A 16,179-nucleotide genomic window follows, 5' to 3' on the forward strand; every position below is an offset into this window, starting at 1 on the left:
AAGGCACTGGTAAACTATGGATGTCAGTCAACTGTCCTTGCATTTAGACATGAAAGTAATGTCGGTAACAGTTTTAAATTAAGTGGTATTCAGTGTTTTAATGATTTTTTTTTTGTTCAAACTATAACTAGTTTTGCAGTTCTGCCTCATTTCAAAACGAACTTACGTGATTTTTCTACATGCTTTCCTAAAGACAAACACAAGAACATGGAAAGAGACTTCATCTTTAGGAATAATGCAGGGATAACCATGTAGTAAATGATGACAAACGGGTGACACATTAACAACCCGAGACTAAGTCTCTTTTCTGTGAGCAAATGAAAGTTGACCATAAAACAGTCAGACAGACCGAGAGGTCAGGACAGGACTACTGCTGTGAGGGGTCTGGTTTACACGATATACAATCATTTACATACCAACAACAAGCCTAGACGGCAGATAAACCCTCTAACAACAAGGTGTGACACAACCTGAACAGGCTCTCCTCTCTGCCATCGCAGGGGCAGGCAGGTCCTGGAGCCACATCAAGCCTGAAAACCAGCATGCACAAAATGTCACATAACGCACCAACAACAACTACTCGTCTGAGAAACGAGCTCCATTTTCCCCAACGGATGTGAAATGGCACGTCTTAGATAAAGTCTCTATGACTGTGTGTTTAGCCTTGTACTTCTGGAGTGTTGTGAACCCAGAGGAACTTGGAAACCAAGGGGTAATTATACCAACATTCTTGAAAGCAAGCGCACATGTAGGGCTAGAGATTCTTGTGCTTGCTTGTATATCTGTGTGTATGTGTGCACAAGTGAGTCTCTGTGTTTGCACAGACCAACCTCATGTTTAAAGACAAATCACTCAAAAGACAGTGAAGCCATTGAAATGCAAATTAGACATACAAACACACTGATAGCTTTCCACCCCAAAAGCCCAGAATAACAGCGATGGGATCCAATAAGCTCCTTTGGTGGGAAGCTATCCAAAGACACACCCCCATTGGGGTAGAAAGTGTGTCAAATCTACTTTACAGTGACATAATGTGAACTTAATGTGCCAAAGAAATAAAATCATGACAACAGCGTTCACCGCGCAGATGCATGAATACTGAATAATATTTGTCACTGCGCCACATTGTGTCTGCAGAATATTTGTCAGCCTTTTGTTTGGCGGCAGGAAGTGGACAGGGGCATGGGGCATCTGGCACAAACAACTTAACAATAGCGCCATGCATGCATTCATACGCATCTGAGAAAAAAAGGAAAACATAGTTCATCAAAGTAACAAAAGGAATTTACAAGAATATCCTACATTGTGGTCACGAAAGTGTCAACCTACAGCATCCCTTCTAATCCTTTATACGTTGGTCTGCTTGCTTTTCATTACTTTCTTTACTTTTTCTTACCTTAGAGTCCATCCCAACTCCCTAACCCTTGCCAGCGAACTACCTCACTTCCTCTTCCCGCTTCCCTCACAGGAAGAAAGCCGAGCGGCGCTGCAGTGACCACTGACCACTTGGCTGGAAGGCCCTGCCTTCATTTGTTCCTGGCCAGATAATAGGCACAGAGGCAGCCAAGTCAAACATGGGCTCCGGTGATTGTGTGTACTAAGCAAACGTCCCCGTTGTTAGAGACAGATACAAAGCCACACTGGACCAATGTCTCGCAGCACGCACTTAGAACCTAAGTATGACGGCCATAAAGGCCAATCACCGCGCTAAACACCAGAAGAAAACAGAGTTTTGTAACTTTTATTATGGCAGTATATGTGCTAAGTTGATGGAAGTACATCAGATAATAAAGCTGGAACGAGGCAGGTCAGCACCAACGTTTCAGACGGACAAGAGTGCAGAAAATACCAAGTACAAGGGCAAACAGCTGGTATTGACCTCACTTTTATCATTCCTCTTTATGGTTACAATTGGTCAGTTTTCAGTAATATACAATAAAAGGTGCAGTTACAGCTGTCCATGAGGAACTTGTCCACCTTGTTGCATTTTTACCCAAGTTACCCGTCTATTAACTGGTGGAGTTACAAATCAGCATGTCATGTCTAAGCAGTAAATGATCACCTCATTCTGAACTTTTCTCCCGGTTTCATCCTTTGATGGCTGGCTTGTAGACAGCCAGAGAGACAATCAACCATTTGGATAGATTCAAACTTCTGGTCCTGTTGAAAGGCCACCTGTCTGTTAGGCAGGACACACCGTTCCAACTATGAGGCTAAGCTGGCCAGTAAACGAATATTATAGATACTGATATATTTAGCCACGTCTTAAGAGATAACCTCTCAGTTGGAATTACAGTTCGCCTTAAGTTGGTTCTGGTTAATATAAATGAGCAAAAATAACAAAGCTGTGTTAGACACACTGCCTCTCAGGGGCAAAAAAATATCAAATTGATGATTAGCAGATAACAAAGCTCCTAAGAGCTAATCTGATGCGCAGAAATGTAATACAGCTCAAATCTCGGCTTCTCTCCGAGATTTTCTCAAAAGCCTTTCTGGTCAACTGCCAATCAATATAAAGCGTCAACTCTATTCTGCTGCATGGACTTCTAAATTTATCCATTATAGTTATTCTTTCTTTTCCTTTTACCTCCTCTCAACCTCATCTCCAAAACAGTCTCTGCTTATTTCAGCCCTGCCTGCCACTTCTCTTCTCTCCCTTCCGGAGGCAGGAAATTCTCACAATTGCCGGCCACAGCTTCCCCCCATCGCAGGAGGCAATGGGGTTTAGATAGTATGAGTCTCAATACTCAGCTCCAGTGGGAGTTTTGTCAGCAGCTAGCAAACAAAGGATGCTGCTCCCAACCTCAAAGGCTCTGCTACGGCAAACTGGAGGTCAAGAGTCTGAATACAGTTATCTCTAATGCTGGGTCTTTGAAGTTGGCAGATTGAGAAGAATGCTTTAACTATCGTCTGCTGTGACTGAGGTAGTTTATCTGAAAATACACCATCATTGCTAGGTTTCGCAGTGCTGACTGTAAAACAATCCAAAAGGCGGCCATAAGGTTCTTATCTACTCCAGGTCTGAGTGGGTCGTTCTGAGGGGCCTGAAAAGTGGGTCTAGACAGGTGGAGTGATAAACCGAGCCAGACTCTGTGGCTCAGCAGTAACCAACAACAAGTAAAGCCAGGAGGCTGAAAGCAGCTACTTTTTGTTCTTTACCTGATGTGTAAATGAACTCATTCACAGACAATGATCTGAACTTTTTCACCAGTGATCACGCTTTAAAACTCAACCTCTCAAGTAAGAAACACGCAGAGCAACTAGAGATAAAAGTTTTTTTTTTAGCTTGACCAGTACTGGAATGCAAAGATGGTTAAGACTCTTTTTTTTTCTTTATGGTATCACGTTTTGCGATTCCACTGCTCAGACAGCTGGTGTTCGCAGAGAGGGTCTGGCTGTTAGCTAAATGATATGATGCCAGGAATATCACCATCTGGTTGGCCTCAAGCTGTAATCCGTTGACACACACACACACACACACACACACACACACACACACACACACAGACAAAAGCAAAAAACATAAGTTACTAACATGGTCCATTCCAGTTATCTCCCACCAGCTGGTGTAGGCATGCAGGCATGGATCCACCAGTACATACACATGCACATGCAAACACACAGCTGGCCCAGATGGATCATTGCTTTGCTAACCCCAAAGGGCCCTGTGCCCCTCTGACGACAGATTTATGCTCAAACGGAGAGGGCCCTGTCGCTGGATCAGGTGACCAAGCTTTCTATGGCCAGATGACAGCCTACCTGCCAGGACGCCACCCTACCCCACCTCACAGTGAATTAATAGATTAAAAGACAACCAAATATCTTCAGCACCAGAAAAATAAAACAAAAAACAAAAATCAACATGCTGAGCTCAGCACGGGACATATAGAAACACAAGGATGTGAATCTCACAGCTCACTTCCTCTTCAGCAGAGTGCAGATGAGGCCTTGTTTCCTTCATCAGCTTAACTTAACTAGTTCATCACATCTCTGAGTAATAGAAAATAGAAATGAGGAAACATTGAGTAAAAAAAACAATATTGGCACACTTCACACTCTCCAGGCTGGTGGTAACTGTACATAATGTTAAGCCACCTTGTTTCATAATGGCTGGATGTCTTTGAGCAAGTTCTTAACGGTTTTACGGCTTAACTGAACCTCACCAGCTCATATCTGCTCCAGGCCTTACTTAACTGATAAGTAGCCATATGCTGGAACAGGCAACTGATGAGATGAGGGGGGAACAAACCCCACAAATCAATGAAACTCTGACAGAGAAAAAAATTCAAACAGGATTTCATATCGCCAAAACACATCCATTCATGCAGTCAGGCGAAAGGCGCAGGCAATTAATCATATAGGGGCACTGGGATGTGACTGGTACAAGCCTATACTTATGGATAATCTCAAAATACACTAAATAGGCTGAACATTCCAGTTTAGGAACGCGTTTCCCCACACCGATCAATTTTTCACTCAGTTCAATCCTAACGGTCAGCAGAGCGATGGTCTGCGGGAAACTTCCTTTGGCTTCTGTGTGCGTAAAACAAAAAAAAAGAAGAAAAAAAAAAAGAAGAGGGATCTACAAGGGATCTTTATCAGGCGTGGAAAAGCATCCCCGACGGTGAGCGTAACTTGGGGAAGGGTTATCTGGTAAACATTCAGTGAATTGTAAACAGGAGTGGGAACGTGGAGGTATGCGACAAGCGGGGAGATTTCTTATCTGACAGCCTGCAGCGTTGCGCCTCCATGACGACTTGAAAGAATTTTATAGGTGAAGGTAGAACCAGAGCAAAAGTTCAGAACCGTAACCACAAAAAATAACTTAGAAGTAAAGAAATGTTCCCTACTAGACATCCATACGACTGAGCTCGGTGTCTCCTCTAAAGGCAGGAAACCACTTGGGATGTAAGGAGATTTTTTTCTCTCTCCCATCAATAAATTGAAAACCACGAAAGGCAATACATGACCAAACAGTTGCCGTATTCCTGACTGGGTGAATGAAACGTACTTACGTGTTAATATCATTTTATAAATGTCACGGTCGCGAGCACCTTCACCATAAAAGCAAACTCCCGGCGGCGCCTCGCCAAGCTTTGACTAACCCCTCAGATCTACTCCAGTTAGGACGAAGTCCGCATGATAAAATCCAGACTGGGGAAAAAAAAAATAAAAAAAACTATACAGCGGGTTTCAAACATCCTCGGACGGTTACGCGTGAAAGTAAATCCATGTTTTCTAGTTTGATATAGTTGCAACAGAGAGAATTCCACAAATTTCAGCTCCCTCCAACACTACTATGGAGTTCCCAGCAGGAATGTGAATGGAGAGTAGTGTGATTCAAGCTGTAGGAATGGGCGACTCTGCCGTGGCTCCACCCCCATTCACTCTGCTGCTCCCCACCTGATAAGGAGCTGGAGACACACACTCACACACTCACTCCTCCGGACAGCCACTAAAATACGTTTGTTTATAACAGAATGATGATGATCAGATACTGTGTTAAATGGTGGCACCAAAAAAATGACTCAAGCTCTGCGCTCCACGTGGAAACATCTACCAGTTTAATTTGGTTCCCCGTTACTCAGTAAATTTACCAAGTTCACTTGTCCATAAAATTGTTTCATACGAAGTGATTAACTGATCTCCTCGGGATTCCTCACTGTTCACTTCAGCTGCCGGCGCGCCACAGCCTCCACCACTCCCCTAACGAGCAGCATTTGACTCGAGGGTTGGTACTCAGTTTGCATATCATTAGAAACCAGTGGAGAGACAACTGTGAGACGCTCTTTTGTGACGCCAGATTAGTCTGAAAAGCGCAAGTGGCTCCGCGGAAAGACATTTGTTGCAGGTATGGTAATGCCTCTGCTGGCCGCCCTTGTCCAGGGCGCGCCTGACGCACGTACACCACGCTCAGACTGATTACAGGAAGTGTTGAGAAAGTTTAGAAACTTTCAGTTTTTTATCCACGCTTTATTTATTCAAAAAGCGTCTCCCCTCTCTGTTTTTTTTCTTCCTATTCACAGTTTCCCAGGGTCTCCTCACCAACATCAGCCTGCTTCTTTGTTACTGCCATGGTAACACACAGCGCTGAGGTGGCGCAAAAAAAGAGGAAAGACAGAGATCACCGTGTGGCTGGGAAATACTTGTAATCCAAAGTTTGGACGGCGAGCTGGGGGAAAGGATGATGCAGAGATTCCTGGCTGCCACACCAGTCCCAGCTGACGGCGCAGTCAGAGGTGATTCAACCAAAGGAAGAGATTCTGACAGCTACGGCGTTATGAGAGGCTGGAAATTCTGCCAGATGTTTTCAGCAACTTGCACGCTCAAAAATGTTTTTTGTTCTTCAAAGACTAACTTTTTTTTTTTTTTTAAAGTATGCTATCTGACATCGTGTTTTTGTTTGTTGGTTTTCGTCTGACTTATTTTAGCTACAAGAACTTTATAAAAACATCAATTATGAGCAGATGACATGTTTAAAAAGTCCAGTAACAAAAACGCTTTAACAGACACCATTAATGGCTTAATCAGTCCTTTAAAAAAAATGGCATTAAGTCATCGAGACACTGGTCATTTTCCATTTATGTTTCTCACCACTTTTCAGACATGCCTGTGAAAGGGATGGAAAGAGCCACGAGGCGCATATGCCATCTTCTTCAGTGGTGTGACATTGGACAGTACATAAAGTGAGGTCAGTGCTTGGTTGCAGACTCAGTAACCTAAACTGTAACATCTGGATAAATATGACAATACCTTTTTCCATTGCCAGCTGTGATAGATGCTAATGGTTACTTTGTTCAAATGTGTTCAGTACCATTGGTTTGTCTGCAGGACTATAGAAATGTTCCAGGGTTATTTTCATGAAACGTGATTTTAAAGGTAGAGCGTGATCAGTGGACAGCCTATGACATGTACACCCCTTTGCCTCTCCGTTCCGACGGTGGGAACTCTATTGACAGATGCTTATGATGCATTAATAGTGCGGCGCACTCCCTCTCCATTGCAACTGTTACTCCTCTCTTCACCTCTGGCCTCACATCTGTGTGATATAATGTCACTATCGGTGGGCGAGTGTAGACATCACGACTGCATGATGTTTGTAGACATTAAGCTGTACTGGGGGACAGACCTCTCATCACGGTAATGTTTTTCTTTTCATTGTAAAGGCCTGTGTAGGTATGATTTGTGCATTACAATATGTTACACAATCTTCCCCCTGAAAAGCTCTTTTTTCCTGCTTTTTTTTTTTTTTTTTTTAATGTGACAGAAATTAAAAATGTCAGTTTTTACCACTTTTATTTAATCGTTATAATCATGCTGCCTTGAAGTTCTCATTGAACTGGATTAAACATTTGTCACCGTAACATATCATTATCCTACAGTGGTGCTGTTTGGTTAATTTATTCTGAGCCACTTTGAATCAGTCCGTCATACTGCTGCATATGGTATACGACCACATCTTTCACTGTAAAAACCCTGCTCAGAACAAGAGGCTAAAGTTTTCACTTGAATGTGTTCAAAATGTAGTGATCTGTTAGACTATCAAGCAGGTAGATTGTTAACTCGTTCACTGCTTTGTTAAGCAAGTCCCTCTCTGAAACCCAACGGAAAAGTTGCAGTTTTTCAACTACTTGCCGCCAATTCTGAACAAGGAAATAACGGAAAGGGGACTTTCAAACATCTGTCGGAAATTACAGGGATTTATGAGAATGAATAGACAGCTGGTTGACTTGCACGCAAGCACACGTGTTGTGAAAAAGTCATTTCAAGCCCCATTTCAGATTTTGTCTTGAGGTTTTAAAATAGGGCACTGAAGAATATGACAAGTCATACTGATAACAATGAGAATCAGAAAGGCCTTGAATAAAAGCCGATCACTACTAAACAGTTGAAGAAAATCAGAATTTTATTCAATTCCCATACTCACTTCATCCAAGCATGCATTGCAGAGGGTTGGAGCCTATCCCAGCTTTCAAAGAAGGAGAGATGGGGTACACGTTGGACATGTCCCTACCCCATCTATGGGCCACAACACAGAGAGAAACAGCCATGCACGCTTACACTCATGGGCAATTTTGAATCACCAAATAATCTCAGAATTCTGTGTTTGGACTGTCAGAGAAAGCCAGAGAAAACCGAGGCAGACGCATGTGCACGACTTGCTGTGAGGCAACAGTATTGACCATAACACCCCCATACCACTTGTAAATGAGTCTGAGCAAATACGTAACTTTGGATGTACAAAATGTGATGTTGTGGGCTCTCAGTATGTCCATCTTTATATGACCTTTTTCCTGTATCTTTCTTTATGTGTGGACCTTTTGGTAAAACAAAGATATACATTTAATGCATTGTAAGTGTATCAGTAATCATAGGGATATTAGTGAACTTTCTCCTGCCAGATATGAAAGGACAAAAATATCATTTTTGCAATTATTATTACCACTTACATCACATCTGGTCCCTGGAGGGACAAAAAATGCAAAGTTAAGCTGGGGGCCGACAAAATATGAAATTTGACACGTGCAATCTTAAAAAGAAAAAAAAAACTTAATGCACCCTGAAAAGGGTCCTGATTGGTCTGGAGATCTGGAGATATTTGATCAAAGACTAAGTAAACATTACTAAGAAGGTGATACAACATTCAAAATGAACCTTCATTCTTTTGGAGTTTTCTGTACTTGAAGTTTTAGGCTTGTTTTGGCCAATGTTCAGAAAACAATGTCGAAAACGTGCTCAGGCGTAAGCACACGAATTCTACTATCACATCAAAACTGCCATCAGTGTTTAACCATCAAAACAATGTGTCAATGTGAAAATATGTGATCCTATGAGCTCATTAATCTCTCGGGATTTCTTTCCTAAAATCTGTAACCTGCAGGGCGGGAGAACGGTAATTATGGTCTGTGAGTGTGCGCTCGACAGACACTGAGAGAGAAAGCATATAGGGAGGAAGCACAGATGAAGAGAGATTACCAAACAAGGCCAAATCCCCGATCCACAAAACCCGACCACCCAGAGGCTGCACCCAAAATGCCAACTCCAAAGCCACTCTCCACTGAGATGGGTCAACAACCCTGCACAGACAAGAGTGTGTTCACCCTCTGGAGTTGTGTTGTGGTGATAAATACACCACGATGCCAGTGACTGTTGATGAATGCGTGTGGTAAAGTGCGAGAGATCAGACGCGCAGACTGCTGCTGCTGCCAGTAGCTCCGGGGCAAATGAGTGCGTCTCGTTAGAATGTCTACAATTTTCATTCATCAAAGCTCATCAAAGTCAGGCGCTTGTTTGGTTTATGATTCAGATACAAATCAAATACACACAAGTATAATGAGGGCTTCGGACAAAAGAAAGGAAATGAAGAGATACATCAGTGTTAGAGCAGATAGCAATAAGGGATTAGAGCCAGCATTAACTATGCTGAAAGGGGGAAAGCCTCAAAAGAAAAGAAAAAAAAAACCTTACTGTTTAAGATATGAAAGTTTAAGTGGATTATCTTGTGTTTCATTGTAAAATTTTACTCATGTGTGTTATGGTTTTCAGCCCGGGTATAGAATCAAAACACAACGCAGACATTTGATTTGAATAAAAATGCTCTTGTTTGGCCCATTATCTACTGAATTGTCAGTGAAGCTACTGTTGTTGGTTGTAAACTTTACAGTGTCACCTCCGACCCTGAGACACGGCGGGAGGGGCTGAGAGGGTAAAACAGAGCAAATGAGCTTTAAAAATGACAAAGCAATGACTCGAAGAGGACTCTCCTGAGACAGAGACAGGCAGAAAAAAAAAATCAAGACTCTGTTAGGTATTTGAGATTAGAAGACAGACAAATGCCACAGCAGAAGTGAGAGAAAGATGAAGAACGAGAGCAGACCTCTGGGCTTGCCTTGAGGTCAGCTCTTCCATCTTCAACCAGTTCGAACCCCAAACAGCGGGGCCAAGTAAGGGTCAGTGGATGGATGCGTCAGTCCAACACACACTAAAACACCAAAGGCCGTGTCAACAAAAACTCACAAAAGAGATAACCAATTTATGGGTCTGCAAAGGTCATAGTGGTCGTTTTGGAGTAAAGATGTTAACATGTTAAGTTACAGTGTTTGAATAAGAGTAAACTGCTTGAATTACACATATTTTTGGAAATTTCTGAGAGTAAGGCTGGAAGTAAGAGTTTCATAACTGCCACCATCCATAAAATACTTCAAACTTGAATCTACATGCCTCCAACAATAAGCATGTGTCCTCTGTCTTTTTAACCGATGTAGGCTGCGATAATGGGTTTAGCTGCAATGATGTGGGAGACATAAACAGATAGGGCGGAGGTGGAGTGGATAATCTTTTCATAACAGGAATCTCCAGAAATAGCTCATCCATAGTCTTGGGGATCAGCCAAATAAGACACTGATTAGAGAGAGAGAGAAAAAGAGAGCAAATTCGTCTACACACACAATGGTGAGGAGGAAGTGTAAGGAGACAGGGGCTTGGACCAGCTCTCACACAAACACACACACAAACAAAGGAAGGGTGAAACAGACAGTGGACCAAATGCCTCTCCAATAACCTCTCTGGGCTTTGATGGAGTGACCATGATCACAATAGAGGCAGGAGCCAGACACACACACACACACGTTTACACTGGAAAAAAAACAAATTATTGTTTTAGTTTAAAATAAACTGGGGTGTTTTAATGCATGGAAATAAAATCAGGCTAACACACACAGATAATGTGCTCGAGGGTCAAATAAGTCCTGCACTGAAATGCTCAACAAGACTGAAATGGTCTGAGGCGTTCTGTACAAGCTCCAAAGTTCCATGTTCTTCCATCTCTTTGTAAATACAGTGAAGCATAAGTGTATATTATTGGAGCCAAATTCCCAATAAAGCAGCTTTCATTCTCATATTTTTCTGTCTCTTTTGTCAGACGGATCATTTTTCTTGCCCACCAAAGCAGTAAAGGTGTTTTTACATTGAAGTAAAACTACAAGAAATGAAAACCTTTATTATCTTTTAACTGGTCCTGTGAGTAGTTTTGTATGCATATCCACTTACATGCATATAAATGTATACCTTCTTCAAAAGTGAATAAGGAAATTATATTCTGAATTACTAATAACTGTCATTGTTTCATCCCCAACCAGTCAAGGCAGATGGTTGTCCTCCCTGGGCCTGTTTCTGCTAGAGTTCTTCGCCTGTCACCTATGCCAGTTCAAAACTAGAGACTTAATCAAAAAGATCATTCAATGAGATCCGTTTGATTCCTTAGCCAAACAACTTTTCATAATCTGTCATTTTAAAATTACCACCGTGCCGAACTAGAGTGGATTGATTTGGATTGTATTTAATTGGATTAAACTGAATTAAACTTGATCAAATATCGGTGGATGTTGATGGACAAACTTTGGATTAACTTTATTGTGTCATAAACCAGTCAATGGCTCGATTCTAACATTAAAATCCAGTTGAATAAGGTTTTGCTGCAGATCCCCCAAAGTCTAAACAAGACTTCCACGTAAATAAAAATGGAACAGTGGGGTGTGCGCCATCAGTGCACTTTCAGAGTGAGTGGAGCCATTTAAATTGTGCATCAGCTGTCCCGCCCGCCGGGTGGCGCACCCCAAATCTGGGGGCGAAAGAGTGACATACGTTAGGTATTCGTAAAACACGTGTGATGACAGCTGCCGATGTGGTCTACATTGCACCATGGGATCCAATGCCTGGGAATCTTTAGGATTTTTTTTAAGTAAGAAAGAACACGGAAGAGAAGTCTGTCAAGGATTGATTAAGTGCAGCGGCTGCATGACAGATGTGAATACTAATCTAGTTGGTTGTCATGGTCAATTCCTGAATGCCGATACAGCTAACACAAGCAACAAGAACAACACAAGAAGATACAGCGGACATTTTCCAACCACAGCATAACTACAACCGGCAAGGTCAAAGTTAATTACAGCATCTGTTGCCCATTCAACTGCCGAAGATTTATGATGTTACAGTGTGGTTAGGAGTGACTGCTTTGTCGTGGTGATGCTGTTCAGACATGAGGGATGTGGTAAAAGATAACAACTACTAAGTATTTCTCTGACAAATGGGTGCCAGACTTGTATGCCAAGACTGAAGTGCAACAAGCACGATCAAATAAATTTTTTTTCCTGTGCTGTGAACTAACAAAAATACTTGTGATTCCTCAGTTTTTTATTGAAGACCGGGAAATTTAAGTCAATTCACGAAAAAATATTACTGTCTGTGTTGAGAACTGCATCAAACTGAATTAAATCTCATCAAATCAATAATTATCAATAAATAATTAAAACCAATTAATCATCCGTGAACTGTACCTTACCCCGTGTATCTAAGTAGATACACACTTCTAGTTTCCACGTTGTCTGATGGCACATTTTCACAGAGCAGCACTTAATCGAATCACCTATATCTTTTATCATCATTGTGATGTTTTATGGCCATTCTAAGTACTTTTCTTTGAGCAACGACCTGAGAATTCACATCCCCTCTTGAAGGAGCAGTTGTGCCAGAGGGAATCCAGGATGTGTTCTTTTCTGAAGCATAATGCACATTATTACATTGACTTTTAGGCTGTTTTTTCTGCTTAACTGAAATAATATTTGTGGTGATGGCATGACTGCAAGCATCACTTTTCAGTCTCTACAAACCCCGACAAAAGTTGCTTAAAGCAGCTTATTCACCTAAAAACAGAAGACTACAAACCAAATCTGTGCATCGAGCATACTCATTCGAATGAATGAGCTATAGCCCAACAAGTCTTCTAAATGTGTAAGGCACCCAATGCTGTTCAAAGCCTCTCGCTTAATGTTTCTCCTCAAACTGTACATGGACTGAAGATAAACACAAATTCACAGATTAGTACGACGCAGTGCTGATGGATCCACTTGGTTCCCTGTATTGAGAAACTTATTTGGGATCTCTCACCGAGTCTGATATTGCCAAGAGTATCAGAGTAAATCCATCATCTCTGAACATAACTGATGAATTTAAGAAATCAAGACAGGAAAATAGACACTTCATTCTAACACACCTACACGTATATGCACCTATTGGAACAACACACTCAAATTTGCATGTCTGCATCTTTTAATTAGTTCTGTATTCTTTAGTAGATAACATGTATTTCATTTCAGAGTAAACAGAGTTTTAAATCCTCTGTATGGGTAAATGTTTGATGGTATTCCAACTGGAAAATAATGTTGTTTGTTGTTTTTTATCAAAGTTCAGGAAAGTCCCCCGATCAGCAGACCCCATCTTGTGTTCTGTTCAAGACAATAATAATAAAAAAAAATAGTCCAAAAAGAACACATACACACAACCCTTAGTTTATTGCTCATATTTTTCTTATTAGTCATGCTCAGGGAACTCAGATTAGTGATGGTTTGCTCAAGGCTGAGAGGGATGGCAGAGAAAGAGCAGCCTGAGGCCTTTTAGATAGGGTTCAGAAAACAAGGCTGGGAGCTATTATGAAAATTAAACGCTGACTTTCAAAGTTGAACTGGGAGAACACATGAAAACAGTGACCAGTAAAGCTGGTGAGATGAGACAGCGTGAAATACAGGAGAGAAAACATTAAAAGAACACATAACAGAATCTCTAATTGTTCAGTGACGGAGAAAAGAAGAAGAAGCTCTACGCTGCAGAATTATTCTCCCAAAGACTGAAAAACAACATATTATAGCAAAGTGTTCTTGTGAGGCTAAAGGCTGATTTATGCTTCAGACGCAAAGCCTCTGACGCTCGGACGCAGAGCCTCTGTGAGCGTCAAAATCTTGACCACTCCCCCACGCAGAGGCTCTGCGCACGTTGTCGTGCACCTCAGAAAAATCCTGACTACGCGACAGACGCACGCAGACCACCAACGGAAGTGCGCAGACAAAAGCGGCTGTGATTGGTCCTCGTGTGAATTTCCGGTTGTCTGTGTGGCTTCCTCCTTTGCATTTTCGCCAACTCCAATAAAAGAAGCTGTTCTTCTTCGATGTCGAGCAACTCCAGATCCATATCTTGCATACACTTTTTTTTTTTTTGAAAGATAAACACTTCCGCCGGCGCCGCCGAAGTTCTCGTCACTGCCCACCGAAATTCTCGCGAGGGGAAACTGCTGTGCGTCCCTTGAAATTCCAGACGGAGGTTGCAGAACCATAACATGAAAAGTGGTTCGCGACCAGAGCAAAGCAACACGTCAAGACGATAGACGCAGAACTATAATCTGCCCTTTACTGGTTGAATGTATTTTTACAGGCTCTAAGACAGGAGAAATAGCTTTAAAGTGCATGAAGAGTTACTGTGTGTGAGGCCACATTTTCTAAAAATTACAAGTGGTGGTCTGCTGTGGAAACCAATATGAATACTTGGTGAGTGGTTAATGATGCCAACCATATGGCTGTGAACGAATACACATTCTGAGCTGCGCCGTGAGGCCTGGAAATTTCCAGAATCCCATTTCCAAACTAAGTGACGTACAATAATTACTCTGTGGATCAACATGTGTTCCACATTGCTCAACTTTCCAAAGTGAACACATTGATTCGTCCCACAGATTAAAACTAATCCAAAAGAGAGTTTTCTTTCTTTCAACTTTTTCTTTAGTGATTTTAATAAAAAAAAAAGAAAGAAAAACAAATCTGCTTTGCAAAAATAATTTGAATCTTTCCGTGTGCTGTGCTTTAAACACCCTAAGCCTTTGCTTTCCACATAAGTGCATCATGTTTCGGCTTGGAGATTTAAAGTTTAAAGTGCAATTATTCAAAGAGCAGAGAGCAGACAATAGTTTGTCCAAAGGAAAGCGTTACCATCTTGATGAAGTTAAGTAAAGATTTCAGACCAGCTACTAAATGCAGTTTCAGGTAGTGTTTTGTCAATGAGATCTTCCCTGCTGTAATGGCAACCATCTGCATATGCCTGGAGGCTGTTGTGTAGACTTATCCTCATTAAAGCTGTTTTTCAGCAAAAATTCCATAATGACTTTTTAGCATGTTGTAATTGAAGTGGTCTGAGAGGAAACTAGACTTTGTTTCCGGCTTTAGATCATCTAACCCCTCATGGGTTACTTTGGCCAATCACAAATCTTCACAAAGGAAGTGGGCGCTCACACTGGGGGTTCCACAAATGCAGACGTGTGCATGTCTTAGATGATGGAAAATTCTGTTTTTAATGGGGGAAAATCTCTCCATGTAAAGTTGCTATTAGTGGTTAAAGCTTCCTACACTTCAACCAGAAAAGGAGGACACACATAAAGGTCCAGAATAGAGTTAGACTACAAACACATTCAAATGCATGTGAATATTGGACATGTATTGTCCCAGTATTTAATATTTAAAAATAAACAAAAAACGTTCTGCCTACCTGAGCTTTAAAGAAAATTTAGGCTTTAGACCCTCATTCATGTGCACCACAGAAATGCAGTGACATGGCTCTATAAGAATGCAAGGCCTGCTGATAGCGTCTGACTTTAATAAATCCTTTGGTATGAAGGCGGAGTTGGCTTGCACTTGCTGAAAGCTAGTGGCAAGGGTGTTAAATGTATGCCAATTAGCTTTCAGCACCGATGAATCACAGGGCATTGGGTACAAGGTGTAAGCCGCAATCCGACTGAAACGAGCCCCGTGGCGACGTTTCTGGAAATTTAAGTGTAGCTGTTGGTGAGAGTGGATGGATGTTGGATATACGAGGAACATGAAGAAATATGACATCAGGGTGAAACAACTGGTGCACATATGCTTGTGTGAGTGGTATATTATTATCTTTTAAATGCTGTATATCACTGTGACCTGTATGTGTGTGTACACACTAAGGTGTCCAAAACAAGCGCTGACAATACAGAGAGACGCACTCTCTTTCCTTTCCAATGCTCTTTCCTGTTTTTGGCTTCAGTCCTAAATGCTTCGAGCGAGGGCTAAATTCCAAAGCACCTAATATCCATTCTCTTTCTCTCCGTGTGCATAATCTGTCAGTGAGTAACGCAGGAAGTTGACGCTTTAGTCTTCCCTGCTCTGACCTGTGACCCCCACTGAACCCTGACCTCTAGCGGGCCACGTGACAAACCGAGCAGACGTGAAGGCTGTCACGACAAACACAAACCAGGTTCAGCTGGGAGATTATCTCTGATCCGGAGGCTCCTTGAGCCAAAGTGCACTGACGAAGAAGGTTTGAATTTCA

General features: G+C 41.9%; 1 protein-coding gene and 1 long non-coding RNA gene across 5 annotated transcripts in view; one reads left to right on the forward strand and one right to left on the reverse strand.

The window, feature by feature from the left end:
• The window catches only part of dlc1 (DLC1 Rho GTPase activating protein), an 84,069-nt gene that overhangs the window by 17,268 nt on the left and 50,622 nt on the right, over window positions 1-16,179 (reverse strand). Inside the window, exon 1 of one of the 3 annotated variants that reach the window (XM_075462913.1) lies at window positions 5,016-5,330. The exons of the other annotated variants lie outside the window; for them this stretch is intronic. Within the exon in view, the coding sequence (XP_075319028.1) occupies window positions 5,016-5,028 (13 nt within the window). The 5' untranslated portion in view covers window positions 5,029-5,330. Of the gene's footprint in view, window positions 1-5,015; window positions 5,331-16,179 lie in introns of those variants that run through there. 3 annotated transcript variants of the gene reach the window in all.
• LOC142378429 (uncharacterized) lies at window positions 5,763-11,218 on the forward strand. Of its 2 annotated transcripts, XR_012769608.1 has the most exons (4): window positions 5,763-5,851; window positions 6,027-6,239; window positions 6,605-6,691; window positions 11,139-11,218. It is a non-coding gene; the product is annotated as an uncharacterized LOC142378429 (long non-coding RNA). The 2 variants fall into 2 exon arrangements; XR_012769607.1 differs by lacking the exon at window positions 11,139-11,218 and having other exon boundaries at window positions 6,605-7,353.

The sequence above is a fragment of the Odontesthes bonariensis genome, chromosome 4, assembly GCF_027942865.1.
Source record: "Odontesthes bonariensis isolate fOdoBon6 chromosome 4, fOdoBon6.hap1, whole genome shotgun sequence".
Lineage (NCBI taxonomy): Eukaryota > Metazoa > Chordata > Actinopteri > Atheriniformes > Atherinopsidae > Odontesthes > Odontesthes bonariensis.